Raw genomic sequence first — 27,645 nt, forward strand, 5'->3', positions numbered from 1 at the left:
CTTCCCTTAGTCCTGGATCAGTTGTGGCCCCATCAAGTCTGTGAAAGACAGAGGAATGAATGCTCTGTGGCCAAGCCAGGCTGCTGAACAAATGTGGTTTGTGGCTGTGCATCCGGAAAGAGGAGTCCAGACTTTCTAACCTGATCAGCTCCTCTTCCTTGCTGTCTGTGCCTCTGGGAGCGTATTGTAATTCACATTAAAAGGACGTTCTCACCCTCTGACTAGTCAGAGGAAGGAATGAGAACTCCTCCTAATCTTGATTCCTACCCTTACTTGCTGTGTGACCTTCGGCAACAGCGTTAGCTGGGTTATTTCGGTTGTTGTTGGCTGGAGCATATTGTTACTAACCTGCACGTGCCTCTGGCTTTCTGAACTTCATCAATTTCCCATCATTGCTAAATGTGATGAGAGGGAATCAGTGGAAGTTCAGCATTTTTCTAGTTACGTATAGAGCTGATTTCATTCTTCTACACCAAAGCACCCAGCAAAAACGTTGCAGCTTTTCTCCATCCTATTCTTCCCACTGTCAAATTTTCAGCTTTGCAGAAAATAGACAGGAGAGGACACCAGACAAAAAGAGACTGGAGCATATACACGGCAAGATGTCCTGCTGGCCCATTGGTTATCATCATACTTACCCCAGTCACCCAACCAGACAGCTGCAGTGCTGTTTGCTCTGCTGAAATCCTTTAAGCATCATCGCAGAACCCAGCCAGTCACTCAGTCCTTACTGGAAGTGGAGACTCTAGCTAGGCTGTTGAAATGTGGGGAGGGGAGGGGAAGCTGAGCGGGGAGCAAATCAAAACAAAAGTTATACATACTCATTTCTTCACATTGTCATGCTGCACGGCCTGATACCCATCCTGTGCCCTGTTTCCATCCCATAAGCTAAAATCACAATGTAACTCAGCCCAGAGCAGGAGAAGCTGGCCATCTGTAGGAACCAGGCACCATTTTCCCTGGAGCCTGTTTAATGGCTGGCACACGGTATTCTAAAGTAAGAAGAATTGGATTGGGCTTTTTCTGGATGCTTAGCCTGTGCTGTTAATGCTCTCTCCTGTTCAAGGCAGGCAGCAGAATGCAGATGGATGAATAGCTGGTTTGTAGGTACTAACCCTATTTTTAGGAACAGGTTTCCTGCAGGGAGGTGAGGGGAAAGCTAGAACCACAACTCAAGCCTCAGCTAGAATAGAAGATGCAGGAGCATAGAAAACAAAACCTTTTCCAGGGTTTCCTGCCCCCATGTGCTTATTCAGGTGTCCTCACACAGGCTCCTAAGTCCATGGGCAGGTACCTACATGAACGACCCAATTTAGCAAACAGCATGTTGGGAATCATTAAGAAAGGGATGGATAATAAGATAGAAAATACACCTGTACCCCAATATAATGCAACCCCATGTAACATGAGTTCGGATATAACGCGGTAAAGCAGTGCTCTGGGGCGTGCGGGGGGAGCTGCTCACTCCGGCAGATCAAAGCAAGTTCGATATAATGTGGTTTCACCTATAATGCAGTCAGATTTTTTGGCTCCCGAGGACAGGGTTATAGCGGGGTAGAGGTGTATTGTATTGCCTCTATATAAATCCGTGGTATGCCCACATCTTGAATACTGCATGCAGATATGGTTGCCCCATCTCAAATAAGATATATTAGAACAGAAAAAGGTTCAGAAAAAGGCAACAAAAATTATTAGGGGTATGGAACAGCTTCCGTATGAGGAGAGATTAATAAAACTGAAACTTTTCAGGTTGGAAAAGAGACAACTGACGGAGGATATGATGGAGAGCTATAAAATCATGATGTGTGGACACAGTAACTAAGAATTAAATACTCCTTGTAACACAAGAAGCAGGGGGTCACCAAAGAACTTAATAGGCAGCAGCTTTAAAACAAACGAAGTATTTTTTTTGCACAACGCACAGTCAACCTGTGGAACTCATTGCCAGAGGATGTTGTGAAGGCCAAGACCAGTGGTGGGCAATCTGCGGGCTGCATGCAGCCCATCAGCGAACCATGGCCACTGGGAGCTGCAGGAGGCATGCCTGCAGACTGTAAACATCAGCAAAATGTCTCGTGCCTGCAAATGGATTACCCTGATGGGCTGTAGGTTGCCCACCACTGGCCAAGACTATAACAGGGTTAAAAAAAAAACTAGATAAGTTCATTGAGGATAGGTCCATCAATGGCTATTAGCCAGGATGGGCAGGGATGGTGTCCCTAGCCTCTGTTTGCCTGAAGCTGGGAATGGGCGACAGAGGATGGATCACTTGATGATTCACTGGTCTGTTCATTCCCTCTGGGGCACCTGGCACTGGCCCCTGTTGGAAGACAGGAAACTGAGCTAGATGGACCTTTGGTCTGACCCAATATGGCCGTTCATATGTTCAGAAGCGCAGAGTCCCCAGCAGTTCCTATTCAGGTCAATGGGGAACTTATTAAGGACCTGATTCAAAGCCTATTGGAGTCAAAGGAAAGACTCCCATTGGTTTCCACAGATTGTAGATCCAGGCCTTAGGCATAACATGGACTTAGAAGCCTCAGTAATTATGGGGGGGCACTTATTTTGGAAAATCGTAGCCCATTCTATTCAAGGAGGGATGATCCTGGCAAAGGCTGCAGCCCATCTCCAGGGAGGAAAGCCAGCGTAAGCTGGAGGAAGCAAGAAGTGTTTAACAGCTAGAGTGAACGCCTGTTATTTTATGTTGTGCATTCACTTCAGGGAGTGACTCGGGCCTCTGAGGCTCCCACAGAAACTCTCTCAGGAGCCGATGTAGCCTTTTGCACACTCTGGCAAGTGCTGTGAGCAGTCAGTCAGTCATTAAAAGTGATAGAAAACGTACCCAACTTTCTGGGCAGAGGCTGCTAATTAATGCCACAGAGATTACAGACAGGGGCTGATCAAGGCAGAGGTTCTGACTGAAGGTCTGTAAATGCTACTGTGGAAAATCTAATTGGGAAAAGTTGGAAGATTTTTAGTCTAAAGATGGTGCGGTGGTTAATTAGCCGCCCTTAACTACTCTACCTGGGGCATGTTGTGATAATGAGACAGTGACACTTAAGAACAAAATAGCAGGAGTTATTTAGGTCCCAGCACAAACTAATTGAAGTATCTCCCCCCCCCCCGCCCCCCGGACTGTGTCAGCTTAGCCCAGCCAAGGAACATTCTGTGTGTTTGACTCTCAATGTAGCCCCCTAAGAGCAAAATTCAGCCGAAGAGCCAGGGTGGGACCCTGGGCTGGATCGTAGCCCCCATCAAAGAAGCTGGGAACTGGAAGGATTTTGGTGTCCTGTTTGTTATTGGTGTTGGCAGGGCAGCGGGGCCGAGGAGCTGAGCACCCAGTCCGGGTGATCTGGGAAAGGCAGCTATCACATAGCTATTACAGAGAATGGGCGTAGTGCTCACTTGTACTATGGCCCTGTTACGCTGTTCTGGTGCCAGCAGGGGGTCAGAAACAGGGCCCTGAGAACAGACCCTGCACACGGGCCTTTCCACCAGCATGAAGCTGGCTATACACCAGCCCAACTCCCTGCTGCTGCTGGCACCGAGAGTGAGCCAGGGCTGGGAAGGGGTCAGCGTTCACAGCTGCCTAGGGGCCACGGGAACAGTGTGTAAGTTAGAGCAGCCCTGAAACTACTGTAAATGACACAAGGGCAAGACGGGGTCCTACACAGCCCCAGACTATGGGGCCACAAAAGTGGCTTAAAGCACATTTGTCTCTCTCCCCCTAGTGAGAATAATTGGGGTCAAGGCATGTATGTGTGTGTCCTGCTAGAATACGTACTGTAACACTTCTGTGTGATATGATGCCCACCGACAGAGCGAACATGCCAAAGTTTCACCTTGCAAAAGCACTTTGTAGGGTTGGGAGTCCAGTTTCTCATGTGGGATTATCAAGGGCTACATCTTCAGAAGACCAAGCTTCACCACTGCTTTAATAATCTGGTCTCCCAAATGTGGCCACTGCCATCTCCAGCCCATTACAGAGTCTGTTCACGTCCAGGCAAAAATAAATGTGTTCAGTTCGGCTGTGTCAACGCTGACCTGTGTTTTGTTCCACCAGCTGACAGCCCCCCCACAATCTGTCATGCCTGTTTCCCTGGTTATTTAGAACGCAGAAGTTATCTGTAAATTACAACCTGTCAGACCCACTTCTCCGCCTGCCCAAAGCAGCTGTTCTTGGTAATTGGTGGAGAAATGCATTTTGCAAACATTGCTATTGGAATGAATTTATACTGAATGCGCCTCTGAAAGCCTGCCTGGCTCCAGCCTCTCGTGCCCTAACACTCCAGCTCTTCGAGCTGATTGAATTAAGCGCGTGACCTGCTTGGCACCCTGATTGACAGCAGCTTTTTTCAGGTCCTTCTGACAACAGGTGCGCTTCACTCCGGACTGGCCCTGTTTACAGTGGGCTAGCATCACTAACAGCGTTACACATTGCCGCATGCCCGGCTACCCTATACATGCCCCGCCCCATTATCCCGGAGGTTAAGGCCTCACCTTGCATGTCACAGCCCTGTTTTCAAAGCCCAACGCTGTCTGAGATGGCCTGCTCTGTCCTAGGTCAGTGCCCTGATCACTGAGCTATCCACATATTCATCAGGCCAGAATGTAAGTGTTTACACAACGCTGCCCCCCCCAAAACCCAACCCCCCCTCAGCCCAGTTGTCATGGCCCTCAGCTGTGAGATGGGAGAGCCAAGCACAGGGCCTTTCTCCTCATCACTGGGCTAGTGGGGAAACAGAGGCAGCACTGCCCCCTCCTGCCCCCTTCTCAGTTTTTCTTGAAAAACAGCTGTCCTGGCTGCAGGGAGGGTCCATGGCTGGGAATCCTGAACTGAAGGGGGCACTCCCTCTGGCCTAGAGTTAGGCCCCGAAGGCCCTTGGAGGGGCTGGGCTTAGGCCATACCCCTCTCCTCATTATTTCCGACTGGTTGGTTTAGGTGGCTTAGGTTGCTGGATTCTGTGGATCTCATTTTCAAGGGCCTGGCTCTCCAGCAGGCAGCAGAGCACCGAGACATAACCTGTTGCAACATTGAGTCAGAGTCCCAACCTGGGATCTTAAGACTCCTAAACACCTTTGAAAATCTGGCCCCATGATCTTGCAATGCCTGACTATCACAAGTGCTGATTTGACTGGTTGATCGCTCCAGGGGTGCTAATCCCATTGACACCAGTTGGGGATCTGGCCCCAAGTGTGAATAAAGCCTGAGAATTAAATAGGGTGTTAAAAATCAGGAAAGTTTTCAGAAGAGTCTGACTAAGTTACTACAGTTGAGAAAATCCCCTGAGAGCCTGATGTGTGTGAAATGAACATCGCCACACAGGTACAGGCAGACGGGACCCTGCGTGCAAGCTCCTGCTCTGAGGAAGTTAAGTATTAAATGATTCTGGTCAATCATGTCTCTGCTTTCATATTATTGTTTTAAAGCAGGTCACGTGGCTCTTGAGTGCATGTACCTCTTTGTGGCATGTGGACGGGTATGGAGATCCTCTCTAGTCAGTAACACTGGTTATATTTGCCAAAGCGACTAATCATTTCAGAACACTGGTTTTGGGTGTTCAACCTGAGATGCCTTAATGGGATGTGATTTTCAAAGGACAAATGCTCGGCACTTTCTGAAAATCAGGTCCCTTTTAAGGCAGCTCAGGTCAGGCACCCAAAATCACAAGGTACATTTAAACATTTGGGCCCTTATCCGCTTATGTCTGGAAAATTGAAGGACATAAATCCACACCGTGTAGAGGTCAAGCATTGGTCTCTTGGAAGGGGATGTGGGAGGATGAGGATCTTATACTGACACGTGCCAACTTTTCATAAACTCAAGGTTGGATCAGTGGGAAGAATGTCTCCCTCCAGAAGAAACTAACACAATAAGAACAGGGATCCTTTGTTCAATCTACAACTCTGAATAAGACAATTATTTAGTTCTTAGCTCCAACATCCGGCAATTTGCTGATTAGTCTTATTTTAGCAAAACAAGATTATCTGTTTACCCAGCTTTCTCTTACCCGATCGCTGTTTACTAGGCCTCTGCTTTCTTGACCAAACTCTGGACTTTGGGTCTGGAAAAGAGCTGGCACAATCCATAGACCAGGTTGTTATATAAAATGCACATGGATTTTAACCCTTCAAGAAATGCCAGTGACAACCTGTAAATTCTAATGTTTGCCTTATGTTTGCAAAATAAAAGTTTTTTTAAAAAAACCTTAAAATATAGCACTTTATTGTTGTCATATACAGTTTTTAATTACAAAAGTTTTCACATAAAACAATTGTTTTTCTTTAAAAAAACAAACAAAAAACCATAGGGTGTAAACCAGCCTCGCTACTTTCATTTTAATGGAGTCAATGGTTCTTCAGTGGAGTCATGTTAATTTTTACCAGCAAGGGGTCTAGACCAGGATGTGTGTCACAGACAATGTGAAGTTGAGAGAGAAGATTCAGCCTAGACCTTGCCTGAAAAGAAGAGAAAGATCCAGGTCCCGAGCTGGTATAAATCCACTGAAGTCAACATGACTAACTGAGGCTCCATCCCCAAGTGAGAAAGGCTGAAACATGATAGAGCAACACTCTCCTTTGCCCTGTAATTCCAACATCCTGCAGAAGGCAGAAAAAGCTTCAGCTTCCATTATTGCCAAACTGTACCAGCTCTAGATAGGTGCCTTGCTGGGCCTGGAGTCGCAATGCTATACCTCAAGGGCACAGATGGGAGAACTGTATATCAGGCAGGTGGGCCCCGTTTGCACACGGGATCAGGGGCAAAGAAGAGCCCTTTGCATATTTCTTACTTGCCTCCAAGATTCAGCAGCAGAAAATGTTTTGGAGTTGTCCTGATTTCTCATGTTATAGTCACTACGTGGTGCAGCACACTGTGACTTTCACACTTCCCTGCACAGCTGAACTCCCAGTACCCAGTTCATCCTTGCAACAGCACTTTGGGGTCTGTCTACAGCAGGACACTGACCCACTGCTTGAAAAGTTTCCCTCCTGCCACTTAAAGAGTTCTTGAATGTTTGTCTCTCATCCTGGTCACGGCATTGGTTCAGGAAGACCAATCGCTGGTGACCGTTGTCATGGAAGGATGAATTTGCGAGGGGAGATGAACTCCTAGCATTTAAAAGTTGCAGTGTGAACTCTGACTTTACTATTTATTCCTCATTGTTCAAGACCATTTTAGCTCCAGTGCAGACTGGGCCTTAACGCATCGTCTCCAACACTAGGACTTAGAGAAGGCCTGGACATTTGAGCATCACAAGTGCAGCAGCAAATCTTACACTGCAAGCTAGAATTGCTACAAGCAATTATTTCTTGGAGATAAACCAGATTACACAGGACATATTATCAGCTTCTAAAATCCTCCACTCTTTACATACTTTTCCCATACAGGTGGCCGCCAACAAGCCACTATGGAGTATTTTTTGCCCTCTTTAAGTCATCATGACATTCTGCCTCCTTGTGACTGAACTTTGAGTGGCGTTTTTGTTGCTGTTTAGTTTTTTGCCCTGCGAGTCTATGGCTTCATGTAACTGCAATGCTCCTTTCATTTTGCCACTGCAACAGGCAAAGCCTGTGCCTTACCTCTGGGCTGAAACAGTTCCAGTTCCTGGCAGGAAAGTAAAATTCATTCCAAGTTCCTTTTCTAGGTCACTAACTGGCTAGACACTGGCATTATTGTGGTCTGTCCAAGGCAACTGATTTGCTTGGCAATTGCTATAAGATTGGTCAAATGGCTCAAATAAGAAACAAAAAGCAGATGGCAATGTGCTCCTGTCACTGTTGATTTAGTGTGTAACATGTTTCAGGAGTGGCAGTATCCCAAAGTGGTAAAAGAAGGGGGGATTAAAATGAAGAGCCCACATTGAAAGCCTCTTGCAATGAATGGGCACAAGAGACCCTTCCCGGCTTGGTCTCTGCAGTGGCACCAGCCTAAGAAAAACGTGAAGAAACTCACATGGGAGTCAAAGAATAGTGCAGAAGATGCTCCCGTTGTTGCGACAGCCTCCGTCCATCCGTGCAGCTATCCTGGTCGACATGGTGGTAACTTTCTGACTGTTCGTTGCCATGGAGGTTCCTCGGGTGGATCCTTCGATGTGAGGTCGTGCTGGAGGGTTCTCCAGGGTCCATGCAACGTCAGACCTGAAGAAACAGAAAAAAACACCCCACAAGCAGCCATTAGCACTTCTCCAACCTCCCTTTAAAGGCCAGGTGAAATCGATTGGCCCTGTTCAGGGAAAAGGAGGCCACCCCCACATATGAGAACAAGCCTGCTAGGAGAGGGCCAATGGAAGAGCATTCGAGGGGCCAGCATTAGAACAGGTGCATCAAGCCTCTTGCTTCTCCCCAGTGGAGAGCCTGGTTTTCCCAGCGTCAGGAGTGAGATGCTTCCAGCCTCCGTCTCCAGAAGCCCAGGCTCCTTTGCACAGGTCCTCACAGAGCTTGGCCCTGCAGGAGCCGGTGCCTGGAGAAGCTGAGCAAACCTGCCCCGAATGAAGAAGAGGGTGAGGAAAGCGGAGCCAGCTCATGGCCTGAAGCCCCCAGCTTGTGGCCTCTCCTCGGGGTCACTGCCCACATTCTGAGAAGGGCTGTTCTTGGCCAAGGGACTCAGTAAAGAGCAGCGCGAGGCGCTTACTTGCTCTTGAAGGTGAGAAGTTTGTTGTTCTGCACAATACAATCTTCTGCATTCGACACTTGCTGCAAAATGGTCTTCTTGGACCTCCCTTGAAAAATCAGGTTTTCCTGCACCAGGCCTTTGGTTTGGTCAAGCATAACAATCCCATAATCCCAAAAGGACTGGATCCTGTTCTTGGTTACCTGTGGGGGAAATATCCCAACATGGCACAACCAGAACCTGGCAAGAATATTGGGCCACGTGGCCTTTTCCATGATCCACTAAAATAAAGTGCTGCAGTTGTACATGGTACTTTAGTATATCTATTTGCCCATCATCAATACAAACAAAACCCCAAAGATCTTAAAGTCTAGGGCCCTGATTCAGCAATCTGTCCCTATTCAGCATAGCACGTGCTCAGCGGTAACCACATACTGAAGTGCTTTGCTGAGTAGACACAGATTTAGAAATGGACGTAAATGCACTGATGAACTGGGGGATAAATGTCCAACTAGGACCAGTACAGTTAAGCAAAGGGGCCATGTTTAGGCCAGACTGGACCAGAGAGAGATCGGCTGAAGAGGTTACAGAGTTCCAGGATGGTTTCTCATGTGGTCACAGAACTTTGAAAGAGTCATGTTCAGAAGGCCATTAATTCTATTTTATTAAGGTGTCCTTGTAATCCAGAAGGCTCACACCTAGGGACAGAGTTCTGGGCGAGGGTGTGTTTAAATATGGTGTTGGCTGAAGGTCTGCGCTGTGCCCAGTGGGGCTAGGCAGCTGGACTGCGGGTTACAGGTCTCAGAAAGAAGTGTGCCGCAGGACCCTATGATTGGGCAGTGACCACCCTCCATTCAGGCTCCTGAGGCTTAAAACACCCAGAGATCCAGCGACCCAGAGGCTTGGTTGTTCCAATGGTTAATTACTCTCGCTGTTAAACATTTAAACCTTATTTCCAGTCTGAATTTGTCCAGCTGCTACCTTCAGCCATTTGATCGGGTTAGACTTTTTCTCTGCTAGAAATTTACCAGGGGATGTGGTGGAGTCTCCATCAGTGACAATTTATAAATCAAGAGAATATGTTTTTCTAAAAGATCCACTGTGGGAATTATTGTGGGGAAGTTCCCTGGCCCGTGTTATAGGAGGTCAAACGAGATGAACCCTTCTGGCCCTGGAATCTCTGAGTGAGAACTAGGATCCCCTCACCGCTGAACGTCTCCCATGGGCAGCAGTCCCAATCTCTATCGTCCTTGTTATCCTGGGCAGAGCCACCAGGGACAGTGCAAACTGTTTACTTCTTCTCACGCGACTCTTGGGACAGGTAACAGATCCTTGCTAGAGTCTGCATGAGAAACAACAGCAGCAACTAGTGTAGCCCGGGCTTCAATCAATGTCCCCTGTGGCCCGTGACAATTTGAATTCTCCCTCAATCCCTCAGGGGTACTTGCGCCCAGGGAGCAATGTGATTAGGGTTTCCATAGGTTTAGTTTAGCCTTAGGCCCAGATGACAACAGTTCTCTGATCAGACAGGATGTTTTTCAGAAGAAGTTTGTGGTTCATGAACAGAACAGAGGAGAGAGCACCCATCTCTACAGTGTAACCTCAGAGCTCTCTGCATGTTCATTGTCGGGGCCTTTTCAATGAAGATTATTGCAACAGACTAGTATTGCACCTTACTGTGGCTTCACCCAATCAAAGACTAGAACAAAGGTGACTTTTACCCTTAGGGTAACACTGGCAATTCGCGAGGAGTGGGATTGCAGCATCTAGTTTGCAAACATCAGAGCAAACTGCAGCAACTCCTGCTTTTAATGCAGTGGTGCAGCCTGCAGGTTCTGGAGGTCTCAAGGTGCCATGCTCCCTCTTGCTCCAAGTAGCTTGGTTGTTCAGGTGGACATGGAGCAATGCATGCTGGGATCTGTAGTCCCCACTAGCCACACCAATACACTAAACATGAAACAACTGTCGACCATAGTGCAGAACTGCTTGGGCTGCATTTGGCTTTGGGATAGGAGAAAGACAAGCAAAGTGAGACCACTGTAGTCAAGGGGACTACTGCAGTCTCTGGCTGTCTCCTTTGCTCTCTTTTTGGCAAATAGGTTCCACACGGAAGCCACAATTGTCCATCCACACACAAGGAATACTCACAGAGCTACCTACACTGGGAAAAGTCAGATCAACAGGGTATGAAAAGTAAAATAAAAATCAACATTGGAGTGACAAATGTGCTATTAATCAGAAGTGTGGCCTAGTGGCTAGATGAACACCGTTTGTAGGGGAAGAATCAAGTTGGTTTTTGTAAAGGAAAATCATGCCTCACCAATCTATTAACATTTTTAAGTGAGTCAACAAACTTCTGTACAGGGTGATCAAGGGGATACAGTGTACTTGGACTTTCAGAAAGTCTTTGACAAGGTCCCTCACCAAAGGCTCTTAAGCAAAGTAAAAAGTCATGGGATCAGAGGGAAGATCCTCTCCTGGTTAAAAGATAGGAAACAAAGGGGTAGGAATAACGGTCAGTTTTCAGAATGGAGAGAGGTAAATAGTGCGGTCCCCCAAGCACCTGTATTGGGACCAGTCCTAGTCAACATATTCATAAATGATCTGGAAAAGGGAGTGAACAATGAGGTGGCAAAATCTGCAGACGATACAAAACTACTCAAGATAGTTAAGTCCCAGGCAGACTGCGAAGAGCTACAAAGGGATCTCACAAAACTGGGTGACTGGGCAACAAACTGGCAGATGAAATTCAATGCTGATAAATGCAAAGTAATGCACATTGGAAAACATAATCCCAACTATACATCTAAAATGATGGGGTCTAAATTAGCTGTTACCACTCAAGGAAGAGATCTTGGAGTCACTGTGGACAGTTCTCTGAAAACATCCACTCAACGTGCAGCGGCAGGCAAAAACATGAACAGAATGTGAGGAATCAATAAGAAAGGGATAGATAATAAGACAGAAAATATCATAATGTCACTATATAAATCCATGGTACACCCACACCTTGAATACTGTGTGCAGTTCTGGTCATCATCTCCAAAAAAGATATATTAGAATAGGAAAAGGTACAGAAAAGGGCAACAAAAATGATTAGGGGTATGGAACAGCTTCCATATGAGGAGAGATTTAAGAGAGACTGGAACTGTTCAGCTCTGAAATGACTAAGGGGGGATACGATCGAGGTCTATAAAATCATGACTGGTGTGGAGAAAGTGAATAAGGAAGTGTTATTTGCCCCTTCACATAATACAAATACCAGGAATCACCCAATGAAATTAATAGGCATCAGGTTTAAAACACAAAAGGAAGTATTTCTTCAAACAACGCACAGTCAATCTGTGGAACTCATTGCCAGAGGATGTTGTGAAGGCCAAGACTATAACAGGGTTCAGAAAAGGATTAGAGACATTCATGGAGGATAGGTCCATCAATTGCTATTAGCCAAGATGGTCATGGATGCAGTCCCGTGCTCTGGGTATGTCTAGCCTCTGACTGCCAGAACCTGGGACTGGATGACGGGGGATGGATCACTCAAAATTGCCCTGATCTGTATATTTCCTGTGAAGCACCTGGCATTGGCCACTGCCAGAAGACAGGATACTGGGCGAGATGGATCTGATCTGGTGTGGTTCTTTTTACGAGCACTGCACAAAGACTTTGGAGAGCTGGACTCTATTCTGGGTGACTTCTGGCAAGTCTGGCAAGTCACTGCCCACTCTGTGCCTCAGTTTCCTCCTTTGTAATATGAGGATAATGATCCTCACCTCCTTTGTAAAGAGCTTTGCAACCTGCTGATGAAAAGAGCTAAGTACTATTACTATCATTACAGCTGTATTCCGTGAATGGAAATTCTCTTGTTCACTATCTCCTACCCTCTCCGACATGCATGTTCGTTAAGCGATAGAGTTGCTGCACATGAGCAGTGCTGCTCTGCTCTCCTGTGAAGGGAGGGGGAATTTTCGCTGCTGCTGTTTCCCTTTGATTATCTTAGTGATGCTACAAATGACTAGCAGCTTTCACTACAGATCCAAAGAACAGAAGCTAAGACCTACGGACTTTGACCGTTCTTCTGGGATGGACACCAGCGCTGAACCCAGGTCTGGTTTCCTCCAAGTGCACCAATCCATCCAGCCTAATGAATTCAGGAGAGAGAAATTTAGACTGGAAATAAGGGGCACATTTTTAAACAGTGAGAGTAATTAACAATGGTACCAATTTACCAAGGGTGGTGGTGAATTCTCCATCATGGGCTAGTTTGAAATGAAGATTGGATGGTTTTCCCCTAAGATGGGCCCTAGTATAGAGGAAACCGGACTGTGTTACATGGGAGGTCCAAGTAGATGCTCACAGTGGTCCCTTCTGGTCTCAGAATCTAAGATTTGTTTGAATACCCACCTTCATGTCCGCCGTCTGTAACAACTGGAGGCCACATCCCCGGTTGCCTACGATGTCGTTCTCAACGATAACCCCGTCGCCCTTTGAGGTGATGCCGTGGCTGCTGTTGTCATAAATGCCATTGCCACGGAGCTCCACCCTGGCCTCGCTTTCGATCAGCACCCCTCCGAGGCTGTTGCAGGAGATGCTGTTGTTAGCGATGCGTGTGAGCTGGCTGCTCTGAAGCACAGCAACCCCGCTGTCGTGGTTGGCATGGATGGCGTTGGCTATGATGTTAAGTGCTTCGCTACTCTTGACGTACAAGCCTGCGGCTATAAAAGAGGGGGAAAGAAGTCAGTGAACTCATTCGAGTGAATGAAACAGGGCAGGGGAGACAACTGAGTCTGCTGGGTAGCCAGAGAAACAAGTCTTTCATCAGCCTGTGATTGGGAAACTCTGAATGTGCTTAACCATTCAATACCCTGAGTTCTGGACAGGAATAAACCCCCAAAATGCTAAGAAAAACTCAGGCTAACCAGCACTCAGGTTTGTGCTAAGGATCGGTAAGCCTCCACTCTGAGGCTGTCTTTGGACAAAGTGGAGTGGGTTTGACGTTTGTAATCCAGCCCCAAGGCCAGGCTAGTTCATAAGCTACAGAAATTTTGCCCGGCTTTCGTGATAAACTCCAGGGTGTCAGCACTGGAATGGGAGAGGGCAACAACACTGAACACAGAAACAACAGCTGGGGGAGAGACTGAGAGCTACCAGTTGGCGTAGGAGTAATACAGACGCTGCCCAAGGGTTCATTAATGGAGCCACATCTCTGGTTTCCTGAGACTCTAGCTGACTCTTTATTCAGGGCTGTAGAGAGAGGGATTTTCCATACCCCAGCTGTGGTTTCCCATGTCTTCCTGATCTTCTGTTACTACTCCTGCCCCCCACATACAAGCTCCAGCAAGTACCCTCTTGCAGGAATCAACTTTCCATCCAAGGAATGCTGGGTGGGGCTCACTTTGGAGCTCAATGCTGCTCCCTACATTAAAGCTTTTTCTCCATCTCCCTTCCAAAGGGATGAACACAGAGACCCTGCAGCCTGCTCACTCCCTGACTACCTGCTCCTCTTCTGCAGGGAGTGAAGAGAGTGGCTTTAAACTACCTTTGTGCTTCCTGAATTGTTGCTCAGACCAGTGCCCTCTCTGGCTTCAGCACAACCCAGAGCAGCCCCATGGCTGCTCTAAGTCTCACCAGCTTGTAATGGCCCTCTGAACTCTCTCTGCAGGGCTCATATACAGCCAGAGTACAATGCACACTCCTTTCCACCCTTCAACCCTGGGGGCTGCCAGGGCCTGATGTATCATGGTTCTACTGGGATATGTCCAGAGAGGAAAAATCCCAGTGATCGAAATCCTGCAGTGGTTGCTTCCACCCCCTTTGTAGCCTATATACAATTGCTGCAGCACTGGACAAAATCCAGTCCCTGGTCTAGAGACTGAATTTGTCTTCTGCAAGGCAGTGCCAGGCACTACCACTGCTAGGCCTCATTCCCCTCCAGTGTGCTCCTCCATTTGCCTGGCTCCATCATACTCAGAGCTGCATGGTTACTGTGACTGTGATCTCCGCAGGCCCCAGGAGACCCCTAGCACATCTCTCCGGGGACTTAGTGGGGGGACAGAGTCAGCCCCTGGACAGCATGTTTGGGGCAGGCCCAGCTGGGGCCACGTTCACCTCCATTGTGATTGATGCTGTTGGACTCCACCAGTGCCACGCTGATGGGCCGTCGGGAGGTGAGGCGCTCGTCCTCGCTGTCCAAGTCATTCTCCCAGCTGGCAGCTTCGCCCTCGTCATTGAAGTTCTCGTTGCCGCCTTGGTTGGCGAGATAGTCGTTGGCATCATCCTTGCGGCAAAACACGGCCACCCCGTAGATGCTGTTGTGGCCAATTCGGTTGTTTGTGATGTGAGGGAGGCTGGAGGACATTATCCACACGCCACAGCCCTTGTTACCTGCAACATGCAGAGACAGACCAACGTGTGACAGCCATTGTTATAGGCTCCAACCACAGACCGGCTCCACTGGGCTAGGTCCTGTGCACACCAGAGCTGGGCGCAATTTTTCAGGCAAAACTTTTTTTCAACAAACCAGGCAGCTTTGATGACACCAAAACATTTCATGAATTTGTCTCGGTTTCACCAAATGGTTTCGGTCAGAAAAAAACCCTAAAAATAAATTATGAAACAAATCAAACCATTTCCATTTTTCACTTTGAAACGACTTCGTGTTTTGACATTTCCTTTCGTTTGAAAAAAAACAAAAAACCAAAACAAAACACATGAAAATGGTCAAAATTTAAACAAAAAAAATGCCACATGGCAGAAACAAAATGCTTCATTCAACCTGAAATGATTTTCTGTTCCACTTTTTGACTCGCTGAAAATTTTGAAAAATTCCATTTCTGGTTCAACCTGAAACCATTCCCTCTCCTCCCTGCCCCACCCCTGGCCTTGCCAGCAAACTGAAAAATCTGTTATTCACCCAGCTCTTAGCACAGACACCTACTGCGAGACAGCCCCTGCCCCATGGAGTTTACAGTGTAAACAGACCAGACAGAGAGAGCAAGTATCATTGTGCCTGCTCTACAGATGGGGAACCGAGACCCACTGAACTGGGATCTGGGAGAACTGGGTTAATTCCTGGATCTGCCACTGATTTGCAGGGTGATCCTGAACACATCATCACCCCGTGCCTCAGTTTCCCCATCTCTAAAATGGGGATACCAATACTACCTTTCTCTGTTGTGTCTATTTACACTGCAGCTTCAGAAATGGTCTCTCACAATGTGCCTGTGCAGCACCTAGCACAATGGGGCTACTAGGCATTGGTGAAATACAAACAGTAATAAAATCCCCTTTTGCCATTGCTAAAATGTGGTTTATAATTCAGGTCCTCATGTTCCCTGGGAGCATATACTGTGATGTGTCACATTCAGCATATGCACATATATTCCTGTCCCTGTGGTCATCCTCACTCTTACTTGCTTTGTCCCCACACCGCTGTTTCCATTTACACGATTAAACACCTACATAGATGTCTCCCACTGGTCTGTTTTCCTTTGTTTGCTGCTGGAAAATAAATTCCCCCATGGGTATTTAGGTGGTTTATTCCAGGCTCCTGCTCTCCTTGTTAGATGCTGTCAAGCTAATGACTGATGATTCCCTCTTGAGCTGAGTTACTCCAAAACAATGTCACTCGAAAGACACTATGAAACGTACTGCCATGGAAACTCAGTGGAGAACAGTACCTACTGCATCTGATCTGGCAATTTCCTGCAATATCCTTGGGAGACCTTATTGAATTAAATGTAAATATCCATGTAATTAATGGTTATCGATTGGGCTGGGACTGTATGTTAGCTCTTGAGGGGGTAGACGTGACAGATGTGAGACCTGGGGGTTCGAAGAACTATATTGAGCAAAGTGCCAGATAAGAATGGACTTTGGGAACAAAAAGTGTGAAATGGTTTTCCTGGGGAACATCTAATCAGAGGTGAAGGCAAAGTCCCACCTCTAGCTATGTGAAAACCCAGCCTTTGGAAGCTGTGCCCTGAGGAGAAGGCCATTGTCTGCTAATCACCTGTTACAAGCGGCCATGATCAAAGGCCCAAGCTGTATAAAGAATGACTGAACTATTCATGGTTGATCTGGTTCTGAATGTAGGACAGTTCTGAACTTGTAACCCTGGGGAAAACCCATTTGTGGGTTTTGACGTACTGACAGTTCCCAGAGCCCGAGATAGGAGTTGGGGTGACCTCTGGTAAGCTTTTTATCATGTGTTTAGGTTCTTCCATTGTTTTTAATGTTCTATCTGAAATGCTTTTACCCTAAGAATAAATAAATGTGCTTGCTTACAATGCATGTCCTCCCCTTGCATTAGGAGCTTCTTTTAATTTTCAGAGTACTCTAAAATCCACATGCATGATGAGATTATAGAGGATATTTGTATGTCACAATAGGGCCAATGGTGCGAGTTTGGAATAATTTGGTTCAGGAGTATATTCTTCCCCAATAAGAAGAAAATTGTAATACACCTCTACCCTGCTATAATGGGACCCGATATAACACGGGTTCACATATAGCGTGGTAGCAGCAAGGCTCCGGCAGCGCTTTAAAGGGTCCGTGGCTCCAGCTGCCGCGGGGAGCCCAGGGCCCTTTAAATCACCACTGGAGCCCTGCTGCTGCTACCCTGGGGCTGCAGCACCGGGGCTCTGCCGGCAATTTAAAGGGCCTGGAGATCCCCACGGCCGGAGCCCCAGGTTCTTTATATCACCGCTGCATCCCTGCCACCGCTACCCTGATCTAACGGCGTTTCACCTATAACACGGCAGGGATTTTTGGCTCCCCACGACCGCATTATATCGGGGTAGAGGTGTAGTCCAGTTGCTCTAGAAGTGACATGCATAGGGAGATTACCTTGAACAGTGATATTCCACAACTGAAACGGAGGTGGAGGGGAACTCCCATTGAGCTGAATGGGTCATTTCACACGGCCCAGAGCTATTGTGTCTTTGGAGCATCCTAATTCATCTGAGCACACCCCACTGAATGGGCCATTCCACACATCAACAGCACTCCTGTACTGCAGAGGGCTGTGCAGAGCCCCTTCCTTTGCACTAGCTCCCTGACGTAGGTACAAAATCTGGGGCTCCCTGCTATTCCTCTTGCTGCTTCCAGCTGGTGGACATGCTCCTCACAGTCCATCAGTTACCACCCTCCTTTCTTCCCAGGGCCCTTCCCTCCCTACTGGGGGCATGGTGGGGCCAGGAGGGTAGAGCTGGTAGCTAAAGTGGCAAATCATCCTCCTCTCACAGGTGCCCTCCAATTGTGCCCCTCACTAGTACCTCTTCCTCAAGAAACACGGGAAATTAACTGCCCCAAACCATGATTAATGCAGGTCTTCTTGTCTTTTCTCCTCCTTTCCTGTTGCTTCAGCCCTCATTCCTGCTCCACCTCTTGCCTCCCTCCTCAGTAAGGGACCAATCAAACGCACACTGCATTCAACACAGTGAGTCCCATGGACTTCAGAGGGCTTTGGGTCAGGCCGTATGTACTCGGTGCAAGGCACAGGAGCCCACGCCGGGGGTTCCAACAGCTTTTCACATGTGTAGCCGTTTCATTCTGATCCTGTGAAACTGGGATTTATTTATTGCTCCAACCTGAGCATTTAATTTTAAAAAGCATATTTACTCTCTCCTCTTTACTTTCACCTAAAGGGACCCGCTGTTCTCATTTGTATTCCCCTCTTCTCCTATTAATCCATATGTCCTCCTATCATTCCCACCACTGATCCCAGATAACACTTGTTTCTAGACCCCCTGTAGCCCAAAACAGGCTAATTGTTGCCCGACTGGATCACAGCTCTCAGCTTTGTGTGGACAGGGACTCTTCCTAGAGAAGTATTCCCAAGACTGTGAAGGCAGCAGCACTGGTGTGAGGTGAGAGATGGCCATTAGCGGCTGTTTTGCAGCCCCTGCAGGAGACACCTATCCCTAAGGATATATCATTATACATAAAGGGACAGATTCCCTGTCCAATACACACACACACACACACACACACCCATGGCAGGCTCTAAGCATGACAATTAGGGTTTCGACACCCCAAGGGGAGAACAAATAAGCAGTTAAACCAACTGAGTGCATGCTGTGTTATTGTACAATGGAAGTATATCAAGTAAGATCTTTATGAAAGTTTGTAATACACCAAACTTAATAGTCATTATGGTCACGGGTTATGAATGCATGTGGAAAACTGTAGTTGTAAATGTGGTGCAATGTCAGCAGCACCTCACAACCAGACAAGGGTGGCCCCAAGCACCTAGCCATTGTCCAGCCCAGGAATAAAACCACCAGGAACCATCCAAGCAAACAGAAACAGTTCGAAGCTGCAAAGAAAACCCCAGTGTTCACGAACGAAGGGCTGGTCTATACTGGAAACATACATTGGTGTAACTACGTCTCTCAGGGATGTTAAAAACCCACACCCTGAGAAATGTAGCTACGTCGACCTAACCCCTGGTGTAGACAGTGCTAGATGGACAGAAGAATTCTTCCGTCAACCTAGACTCCACCTCTTGGGGAGGTGGATTAACTTACAGTAATGGCAGAACCCTTCCAGTTGTTGTTTTCCACCCCAAGCAGGTCTCTGTTGCACAAACTGCGTGGAACATCTGTGTTGAAGTGAACCGATAACAGGAGGGCTGCACAGACAATGAACCTGAGGGGAATGGGCCAAGGGTCTGGTAATTAAGAACTTGGGCAGGCCGGGTTTGAGGAGATGGGACTGGAAGGGCTGTTGGCAACAACCTGCCAGGAGAAGCTAGGCTGGTGAAAGCCGAGGTGAGACCTTGTGATTGTGGGCTGGCTACTGGTGTTGAGGAACTTTCACAGCACCAAGGCCCCTGAAGGTAATGACAGAACCTCTTACTGGTCTGGGTAATCCACAGAATGTGAGACTGAGGCAGAACAAAGGGAGTGGAGATTGGCTGCAAGTCCCCAGTCATGGATTCCTCTGGTGTAAAGGAGTCCAGTGGACACACACCAGCTCCCCCCATCACCAGGGACCCCTCCCCTGGCACAAGGGCTGTGTTAGGGACAGGGAAAGGGAAGGGGGAGTGGCTATCCCCAGCTAGGGTATGGTCCATTGGAGACCACAGCCAGTTGACACAAGTTGGAGCAACATCCAGGCTGCTCTTACTTGTGCTGGATTGGAGAATCAGGGAGCCATAACTGACTTCCTTCCCACCTCCCCAGCCCTTGCTCAGCATGGAATCCAACTCTAAAGCTGCACAGGACCTTTGATTAAGCAAAAGGCGGGAGAGCACTGTAGGACGTGGAGAGCTCAAGGCATTTTCCACATTTTTGGCTTCTTACCATAAATGGTGTTTCCTTCGATCAGCCCCTTGCCTCTCTCTCCCACCACCACTCCATCCGAGTAGCCACAGCAGATCAGGTTGCTCCTGAGGACAGGGTCACCCCCGCGCCGGATGTCTGCCCCTCCCCACTGGTTTTCACGAATGACGTTTTCTAACACAGAGCAGAAGAGAAAAAAAAATAATCCGAGAGCCCCACGAAAAGAAAGGAGGCTGTGCTGCGTTCCTACGCACTGTCCGCCCCAGGCGTAGCTGCTAAACAATTACACATCTGGCAGTCACACACTGCTGGGAAGTCCGCATTCCCCCAAGGAAGCTGAAAAGCAAAGTCCCTATTTGTATCAGGGGCAGAAGAACCCAGCTGGGGAAGTGGGGAAATGATGCATCTACAGCTGAGCTGAGTAGATTCACAAAACACATCGAATTCTATCCTGAAGTCAACAGCAAAATGACTATAATGGAACCAGGATTTCACCCACCATTGATTTAGCAAATTTCACCTCTTTTTGTTTGCAAATCATCCCATAGAACTGGGCTGAATTTGCTCTCGGCCAAGGTAACAGGAGTTTTACTGGATTGGCCCTGGATAAGCACCGTTTTTTACCCAATCACAGAGGGGCCTGATCCCAGCTCAACAGAGCAGCAGTACAAGACAAAGGAGATGCAAGAAGAACGATGGCTGGAGACAGGACACGTGATTACAGCAGAAGCTGATTACTGCTGTTTAAAAAGGCTGCTGTCTTTCGAAACAAAAGAAAAGATTTAATTTTAGCATGAGCCACATTATTACTATCTTCTATGGTCTAGTGAGTATTTATCCTGCCCTGTCTCTTGGGAGCAATTCAGCTTTTTCAGAAACCTATTATCTTTTTTTTAAAATCCACAGTGGTGGGTCTGTATTTACTTTTTTTATGATGGAAAATAGGGCAACAATTATCATCTTGTCCTACAGAACAATAGAAAAGATTCAATTAAGTATAATTACTGTCTGTAACTGCAAACGGAGGGCAGCAGTGTATTCAGCAGCTTAATTGCACTTAGTTGTATCACTAGTTCTACGTAATTAGCCTCCCTCCTTCCCACGTATATGGTCAGCAGAACAATTGCTAAGGGAAACAACTCCAAGATGCCGCTGAAGTAGAATTACATTGACGACTCAAGCTTGCCATGAAAACCAAATACTGGATGAGTAAAAATACACTTGATCTAGAATGCTGCTTCCATAGCACAGCTCTACGAACAAACAACACCAAGGAGAGATCAAGGATTCCAGCGAAACAATATAGAAAAGACACGCCTGCATTCTCCCTTACTGGCATGTGGTCTGATGATCTAAGACCTGATCTACACTGGGGTGGGGGAGGGAATCGATCTAAGATATGCAACTTCAGCTATGAGAATAGCATAGTGGAAGTTGACGTATCTTAGATCGACTTAGATTGACTTACTTCGCGTCCTCGTGGCGTGGGAGCGACGGTCGCCACTCCCCCGTCGACTGCACTTCCTCCTCTCGCCCTGGTGGAGTTCCGGAGTCGATGGGGAGCGCATTCGGGGATCGATGTATCGCGTCTAGATGAGACGCAATACATCGATCCCCGATAGATCGATCACTACCTGCCGATCTGGCGGATAGTGAAGACATACCCTAAGTCTAAGGTTGATTCCAATGGAGTTTGCACCCAGCCACTGAGTCTAAAACAAAAATAACTTTGCAAGAAAGATGCATCTAAACATGACTTAGAAGCTTGATGCCCATTAGAAAGCACTGTCTATCATGCATAACAAAGCTGGTTTTAAATTATATACCTATTATTTGGCCTCTTCCATTCTCATTCACTGCTATCCCAGCTGCAAGCCCCTGGAATATATGGTTCCCACTAGGGTAGAAAGAAAGGAAAAAGTTATCTACCAACGTGGTTGCTCTTTTTATTATATGTTCATCACACACACATTTGCCCTAACTAGACTTTGTGGATTAAACGAACTGACGTAATAGCCCTAATATCCTTTACTCATTACCCAGCAGAGAGCGCTTCTGTTCGAAGTGCTGCCTGCTTGATTGGTTCTAGGCTGCAGTTCATTTCCTTTTCTTCTTTAATGAGAATGCATCAAGCTTTGTAGTGACAATAAAATGGTCACATGTAATCAGGGAAAAATAGACAGAGGAGACAATACATGCAGAACTGATAAGACAATGGAGCTGCAGGCGTTTGGATAACTTTCACGTGATTCAAAATATGAACTGTAATGCCAATCAAATGAGGAAAACACGCTGAAATACAAAGCAACAGAAGCAACCCTATCATTAGAGACAGCTATTCTTGGAAACGTACATCATATTGCAAGTCCCACTAATATACTTGTTATAAAACATAAAGAAGCTGCCACAAAATTAGGAAACAGCAGGTTTGAAAAATGCTTTCTGCTCACAGATTATCATCAATATAACACTCACACCTGAGTAACGGGCATCAAATGGGATGATCCTCCATTAACACAATGCAGAGAGAACCTCTATAACGCACATCAATGCATCAATGGAAGGCAAAGTAAACAGAAAAGAATAGGCCAGATTCTGCTTTCCAATGCAAATCCACAATTCAAGTGAAGCCACATGGGTTAGTCCTAGCTGGCAAAAAAGTTGGCCTGATACATCAAAGCATAATGTGCACATTTTATTTCAAAGCAAAAATAAAAGTTAGTTATTTTGGTTCAGAAGCACCATGGGACAAGATGTCACACTGTTTATTCTGGAACAGGGGGACAAATCTTACTGTTATTTACACTTCCGTGGTCGCACAGGGGTAAGTAAGGGAGGATTTTGGCCCAGTAAGTTGCACTTTAATTATTTTCAGTTTGCTATGTCATAAACAGTGGGGTAAGCCAGAGGGTAAAAACCACAGAGCTGTTTGTTGGAAAAGCAATTGCAGTCTGATCCTGCAGACACTTACCCACGCTGTCCCAATGATTTCAACAGGACCCCTTGCACGAGCAAGGATTACTCACGAGAATAAGGGGCCCTACGTCTCACATCTTTGCAAAGTTGGGCATAAAAGGCAACACACTGCAGTTTTTGCTCCCCCTATTCTCACTGTAAATTAATGAGTGGTCGACATTTGGGATATGTCTCCGTGCAGTGCACCGTCTCCGTTCATGGACTGTGCTCAAGCAGTAAGCAACATGGGGAGTGCAAAAGCCCAGATCCTCAGAGGTTTGCAGGGTCCTGATTTCCATTGATTTAAATATCTATGAAGATTTGGGCCAAAAATCATTAGGGTCCTCTACACCCTAAATGGGCGGTGTTTTATAACAGACAGTCCAAGGCCACAGGAAGTGCTGAATGATCATATGGGCATTTGGTCATTATATATTGACTGTCTCAGTTTATGCACACTCAGAACATGTGTTCATTTACTCCTATTTGCAATTGTATTTGTACTATATAGAGAAACATCCACATTTTCTCTATTACTAGTGTGTTTTGAGAAAACTGCCTTAATAATATTACAGCATTATGCATTAGAATCTCTGTGTCCCTGAAAAACAATGCAGTACTCACAAAAGACGCAATATTTAGAAATAGCTATTTATATAGAGAACTGCTGCCACACAACAAAGGGAGAAAGTACCACACCTCTGCCCACACACAAATACGCGCACACACATCCACCCAACTATTTAATTCAGTTAACTTTCCAAAAATGCATCTTCTGTTCTGCCCCAATTCAGTGAGGAGGTGCAAACATTTAGAACAAAAGCCAGGACTGGTGCAACCATTTAGGCTGCACTAGGATTTGGGGGGTGGCATTTTTTTTGGCAGCGACCGTGGTGGACGGATCTTCGGCTACCCCAGTTGCTGCTGGCATTTAGGCGGAGTGAGCTGGGGCAGGGGAATGCGGGGAGGGCTGCCTGCAGCAAGTAAGGGTGGGGGAGGGCGGCACACAGGGGAACTCCCCGACTCAGCTCACCCCTGCTCCGCCTCCTCCCTGAGCGCGCCATGGCTGCTTCACTTCGCCCGTCTAAGCTGATTGGCACCGCAAGCCTGGGAGACAGGAGAAGCGAAGCAGTGATGGTGTGCTCGGGGAGAAGGCAGAGCAAGGGTGAGCTGGGGGAGGGGGAGTGCCTCAGGGCGGAGGGTGGGGAGCTGCCATGAGGGGGGGCATGCCTCAGGGCAAAAGGGGGGAGCTGCCGCGGGGGGGGTGCCTCAGGGTGGGGAATCGGGGATGGGGAAGGGCTCAACGTGGAAGTTTCGCCTAGGGCGCGAAACATCCTTGCACCGGCCCTGACAATAGCAGCTCATTCACGGGTATAACACATTTCAAAATGCACTGGAGAAACTAACTGTAACCCTTCTGCCCCTCTGAGTTGGCAGCAACAAGGGCCGGGTTCAGCATCCAGGGGTTCCGTTTCAATAACCCAATGCCAAACCAGCTCGAGCCCCCACCCAGTGACCTGGGAAAATCTTACACACACCCCCGGCGCCTCAAAGAGGCAATGCTTCCCCTCTCGCAAGCACAGAGTCTCGGTGTAGCAGAAAAGGTTTAATACATGAGATAAACAACAAACACTAAATTGGGAAAACACCTCAACTAGAGTTCATAGACCAAACCGTGAGCAAAGATCCACCCCAGGAAATTGGGTTGTGTCCTCTTTCCTGGGCTCTTGAGTCCAGCAACCCCCAAATCACCCACAGTCCCAAAAGTCCCACAATCCAAAAGTCTCTGTCCTGGGTCAGCGCAGCTTCAAAGTTCGAGAGTCTATCTGCAGAGATCTCCCCCCCCCCCCAGCCTGGGTAGAAAGGGGCACCTTACGTGGTCCGGTGCCAACTGCCCTGCCTCTCCATGGGTTCTGCTCCCGCCTTCTCCACGAACTGCTCCGCTTTACCAACCGCTCCACTCTGCTCCTCCAGCCGTCCTCACAAACTGCTTCGCTCCACCAGCTGCTCTGCTCCACCAGCTGTCCCGTGAGCTGCTTCAGTTGTCCCTGCAAACTGCTCGGCTCCGCTCACTCTGTGGGCCGCTCCCCCCGTCTCACAGCTACTCCACTCTGCCAGCCGCTCTGCTCCACCAGCTGTCCCGTGATCCTCTCCAGCTGTCCCCACAAACTGCTCCACTCCACCAGCTGCTCGGTTCCACAGTATAGCTTCAGGCTCCCCCACTAGTTAGCACAGTACTCAGTTCTCTCAGCTCAGTAACTTCAGCTCTTTAGTGATTTCGGCTCATAGTAGGGGAGCCCCAGTGCTACTGCACCATTAGCCAAAAATGAGTTCAGCTCAGTAACCTGTATCCAGATTCTTAAGGGAATAAAAAAATCAACTCTGACATTCCACAGTGGAGAGAGGAGAATGTGCAATTGGTGTTCCAGGCCCTCACAAGGAGCCCATACCATCAGCTACACACGCCAGTCCCCAATCTCTCTCACTTCATGGGGGTTTTGAAACCCATGTCCCATGTTTAGCAAGTACCACCCAACTGAGGTTGAGTCATCTCTGTCACAAAGCAGTCCCACAGCTCCCCATTCACACAATCAGGGTGACAAACTTTTTTTTTTTCCTGCCCCAATAACAAAGAAATTGGGGATCCCAGAGCTGTTAAAATAACTATCCCAGTCTGCTGTGGGCTTATGCTAAGTGGAGGGTGGATGCCAGCACAAATCTTTCCCTATTCTTTGAAATTCTTGAAATTCTTTCCACATTCCCTACAATTCACCACCAGATGTCAGGGTAGTGCTCATCCTGACTCTGCTTACATAACTATGCCCAAATGTTTTGTTTGGCAGCGTGATAGTATCCTTTAAAACCATTGCTGCTGTTTATTGACGACCTCCTGGTGCAGGCTCCGTGACAAAGATCAGGCAGCTGAATCTTTTGTCAGTGCCACCTTGTGTCTTTATACTAAGGGGCCATGGCCTGCCATTGTTCCATGTCTCTTGCCTTACACTTAGATTACAAACTCTGTGGGGCAAAGACTGTCTTTTTGGTAAATGTCTGTACAGTGACTAGCACAAGGGGGGGGGGGTCAGTCCTCTAGCTGCTACTGCAATACAACTATAATAAACAAAAAAAACCAGTCATTGGGGTTAATGGGAGTTTTGTATGAAAAGAGATGGCTGGTTCCTGTGTGACTGCTCACCCTTTGCACTGACAGTGCCTACTCTCAGAGGATTGCAAAGCAATTTGCAGAGGTGACTATTACTCCTATTTTACAGGTGGGGAAACTGAGGCACAGAGTGGTGCTAACGATTGGGGTTATTCAGTTGCAACAGGGTTTAAACTGAGCGTAGGGTTCCCCATTCAGGGGGAGGCAAGGGCTTCTGGCTGGCTGTTTGCAGGGATGGTGGATCAGCCCTGTTGGAGAGGGGCTGGGGAGTGGAGCTGGGAGACAGCGACAGAAGCAGAGCCCTTCCATTCCCATTTGCACACAGGATCAGCACGTGGGCTTCCTGGCCGAACAGCCGGAGGTAGAACATAATTAGCAGCACTCAGAGCTTGCGATGTGCACGCAGCATTTGCCAAGAATTCAGTACCTGCACTGCACTGCACTGCCAACGGGCTTCTTTCATCCGCCTGGGCTGCTCTCGCCAGGTTGTTATGAACTTACTGGATCGTGCTTTGAAATACACCGATGTCGTATCACATCGCTGGCCAGCAAACACATTAGTGTGTGCCACCACTGCTTTGGTACCGCACCGAGAGTGCGCATACAATATCCCTTTCTCCTCCAAATCTGCAGAGCAAGCTCAGCTCAGAATGAATGCAGATGACACAAAAAGAGTCATTCCCTTGGGGATCATTTCACTCTAGCCAGGGGAAACACTCAGGGAAAGCCAAGGTCCCTGGGTGCCGTACCACTAAGTCCCAAGAAGGGGCTGGTAGGTTGAGAGTCACCTATGGCTGACTTGTCACTCCACTGGATGATTAAACACTTGCCCAGGAGATTCAGCTTGTCAGTGGGGGACAGTTAAACGCAAGACAAGGGAGGCTGGGAGGAAGGGCCAGAGATGCCCTGGATCTCTGAGCGATCAGATCTCTCCCCTTGCACTGAGGGAGAAGGTAAGACGCTTTATGCTCTGGGGTGTAACACATTGGGAATGACGCACATAGCATTGGACCTATGCAGGAGTGTGTGAGGCCTGTTTGCCGCGAGGACTCCAGGGAAACGGAACCCCGCCCTGTGATATAGGGACCCTGCATTCTCACCCGAGGGCCTCTTTGCAAAGGAGCAGTGTCACTGATGTCAGCACCATGACATCCTGGAGCACCTGCACACTAGTGTGATTAAGGATCTCCCACCAGGGCCAAAATCCCATAGCCTCCTAACAGCGATGGGTCATCATCCAGGATGAAAAGAGCTTCCGCCTGCAGCCAGAGAAGATGTGTGAGGTCTTTGGCAATGCTGTGGAATGGGAAAGGGTTACTTCATCTCCAACATGACATATGATCTACTGTGAGAAGCTACAAGCTTTACAGTGTATTAAAAGTCTCCCCTCCGGCACCTGAGGGTCTGTCTTCACCGCAGAGTTAGTGCGAGTCAGCCTCACTCAGGCGACTCCTCTCCAGTCAGCCTCGCTCGACTGAGAACGGCCCGGCCGCAAGAGAACACTGGAGCTGCTGGCTCCTCACTCAGGTGTGCTGTTGAGATTTCTGGGAGCCCACCCCCTGGTTCTTTGCACTGCACTCTTTCCCAGCAAATTATGGGAGAATTTGTCTGTTGTGTCTGGGCATACCGGAGGA

General features: G+C 47.8%; 1 protein-coding gene across 2 annotated transcripts in view; it reads right to left on the reverse strand.

Annotated features, from left to right (window-relative positions):
* Window positions 1-6,238: 6,238 nt before the first annotated feature.
* The window catches only part of FBXO10 (F-box protein 10), a 62,791-nt gene continuing 41,384 nt past the window's right edge, over window positions 6,239-27,645 (reverse strand). For both annotated transcript variants that reach the window (XM_030567713.1, XM_030567712.1), the window contains 6 exons: window positions 21,720-21,790; window positions 19,915-20,067; window positions 14,717-14,992; window positions 13,013-13,323; window positions 8,633-8,814; window positions 6,239-8,139 (listed from right to left, as the gene is read on the reverse strand). In XM_030567713.1, the coding sequence (XP_030423573.1) occupies window positions 7,962-8,139; window positions 8,633-8,814; window positions 13,013-13,323; window positions 14,717-14,992; window positions 19,915-20,067; window positions 21,720-21,790 (1,171 nt within the window). In that variant the 3' untranslated portion in view covers window positions 6,239-7,961. The remainder of the gene's footprint in view (window positions 8,140-8,632; window positions 8,815-13,012; window positions 13,324-14,716; window positions 14,993-19,914; window positions 20,068-21,719; window positions 21,791-27,645) is intronic.

Source organism: Gopherus evgoodei, chromosome 6 (assembly GCF_007399415.2).
Source record: "Gopherus evgoodei ecotype Sinaloan lineage chromosome 6, rGopEvg1_v1.p, whole genome shotgun sequence".
Classification (NCBI taxonomy): domain Eukaryota; kingdom Metazoa; phylum Chordata; order Testudines; family Testudinidae; genus Gopherus; species Gopherus evgoodei.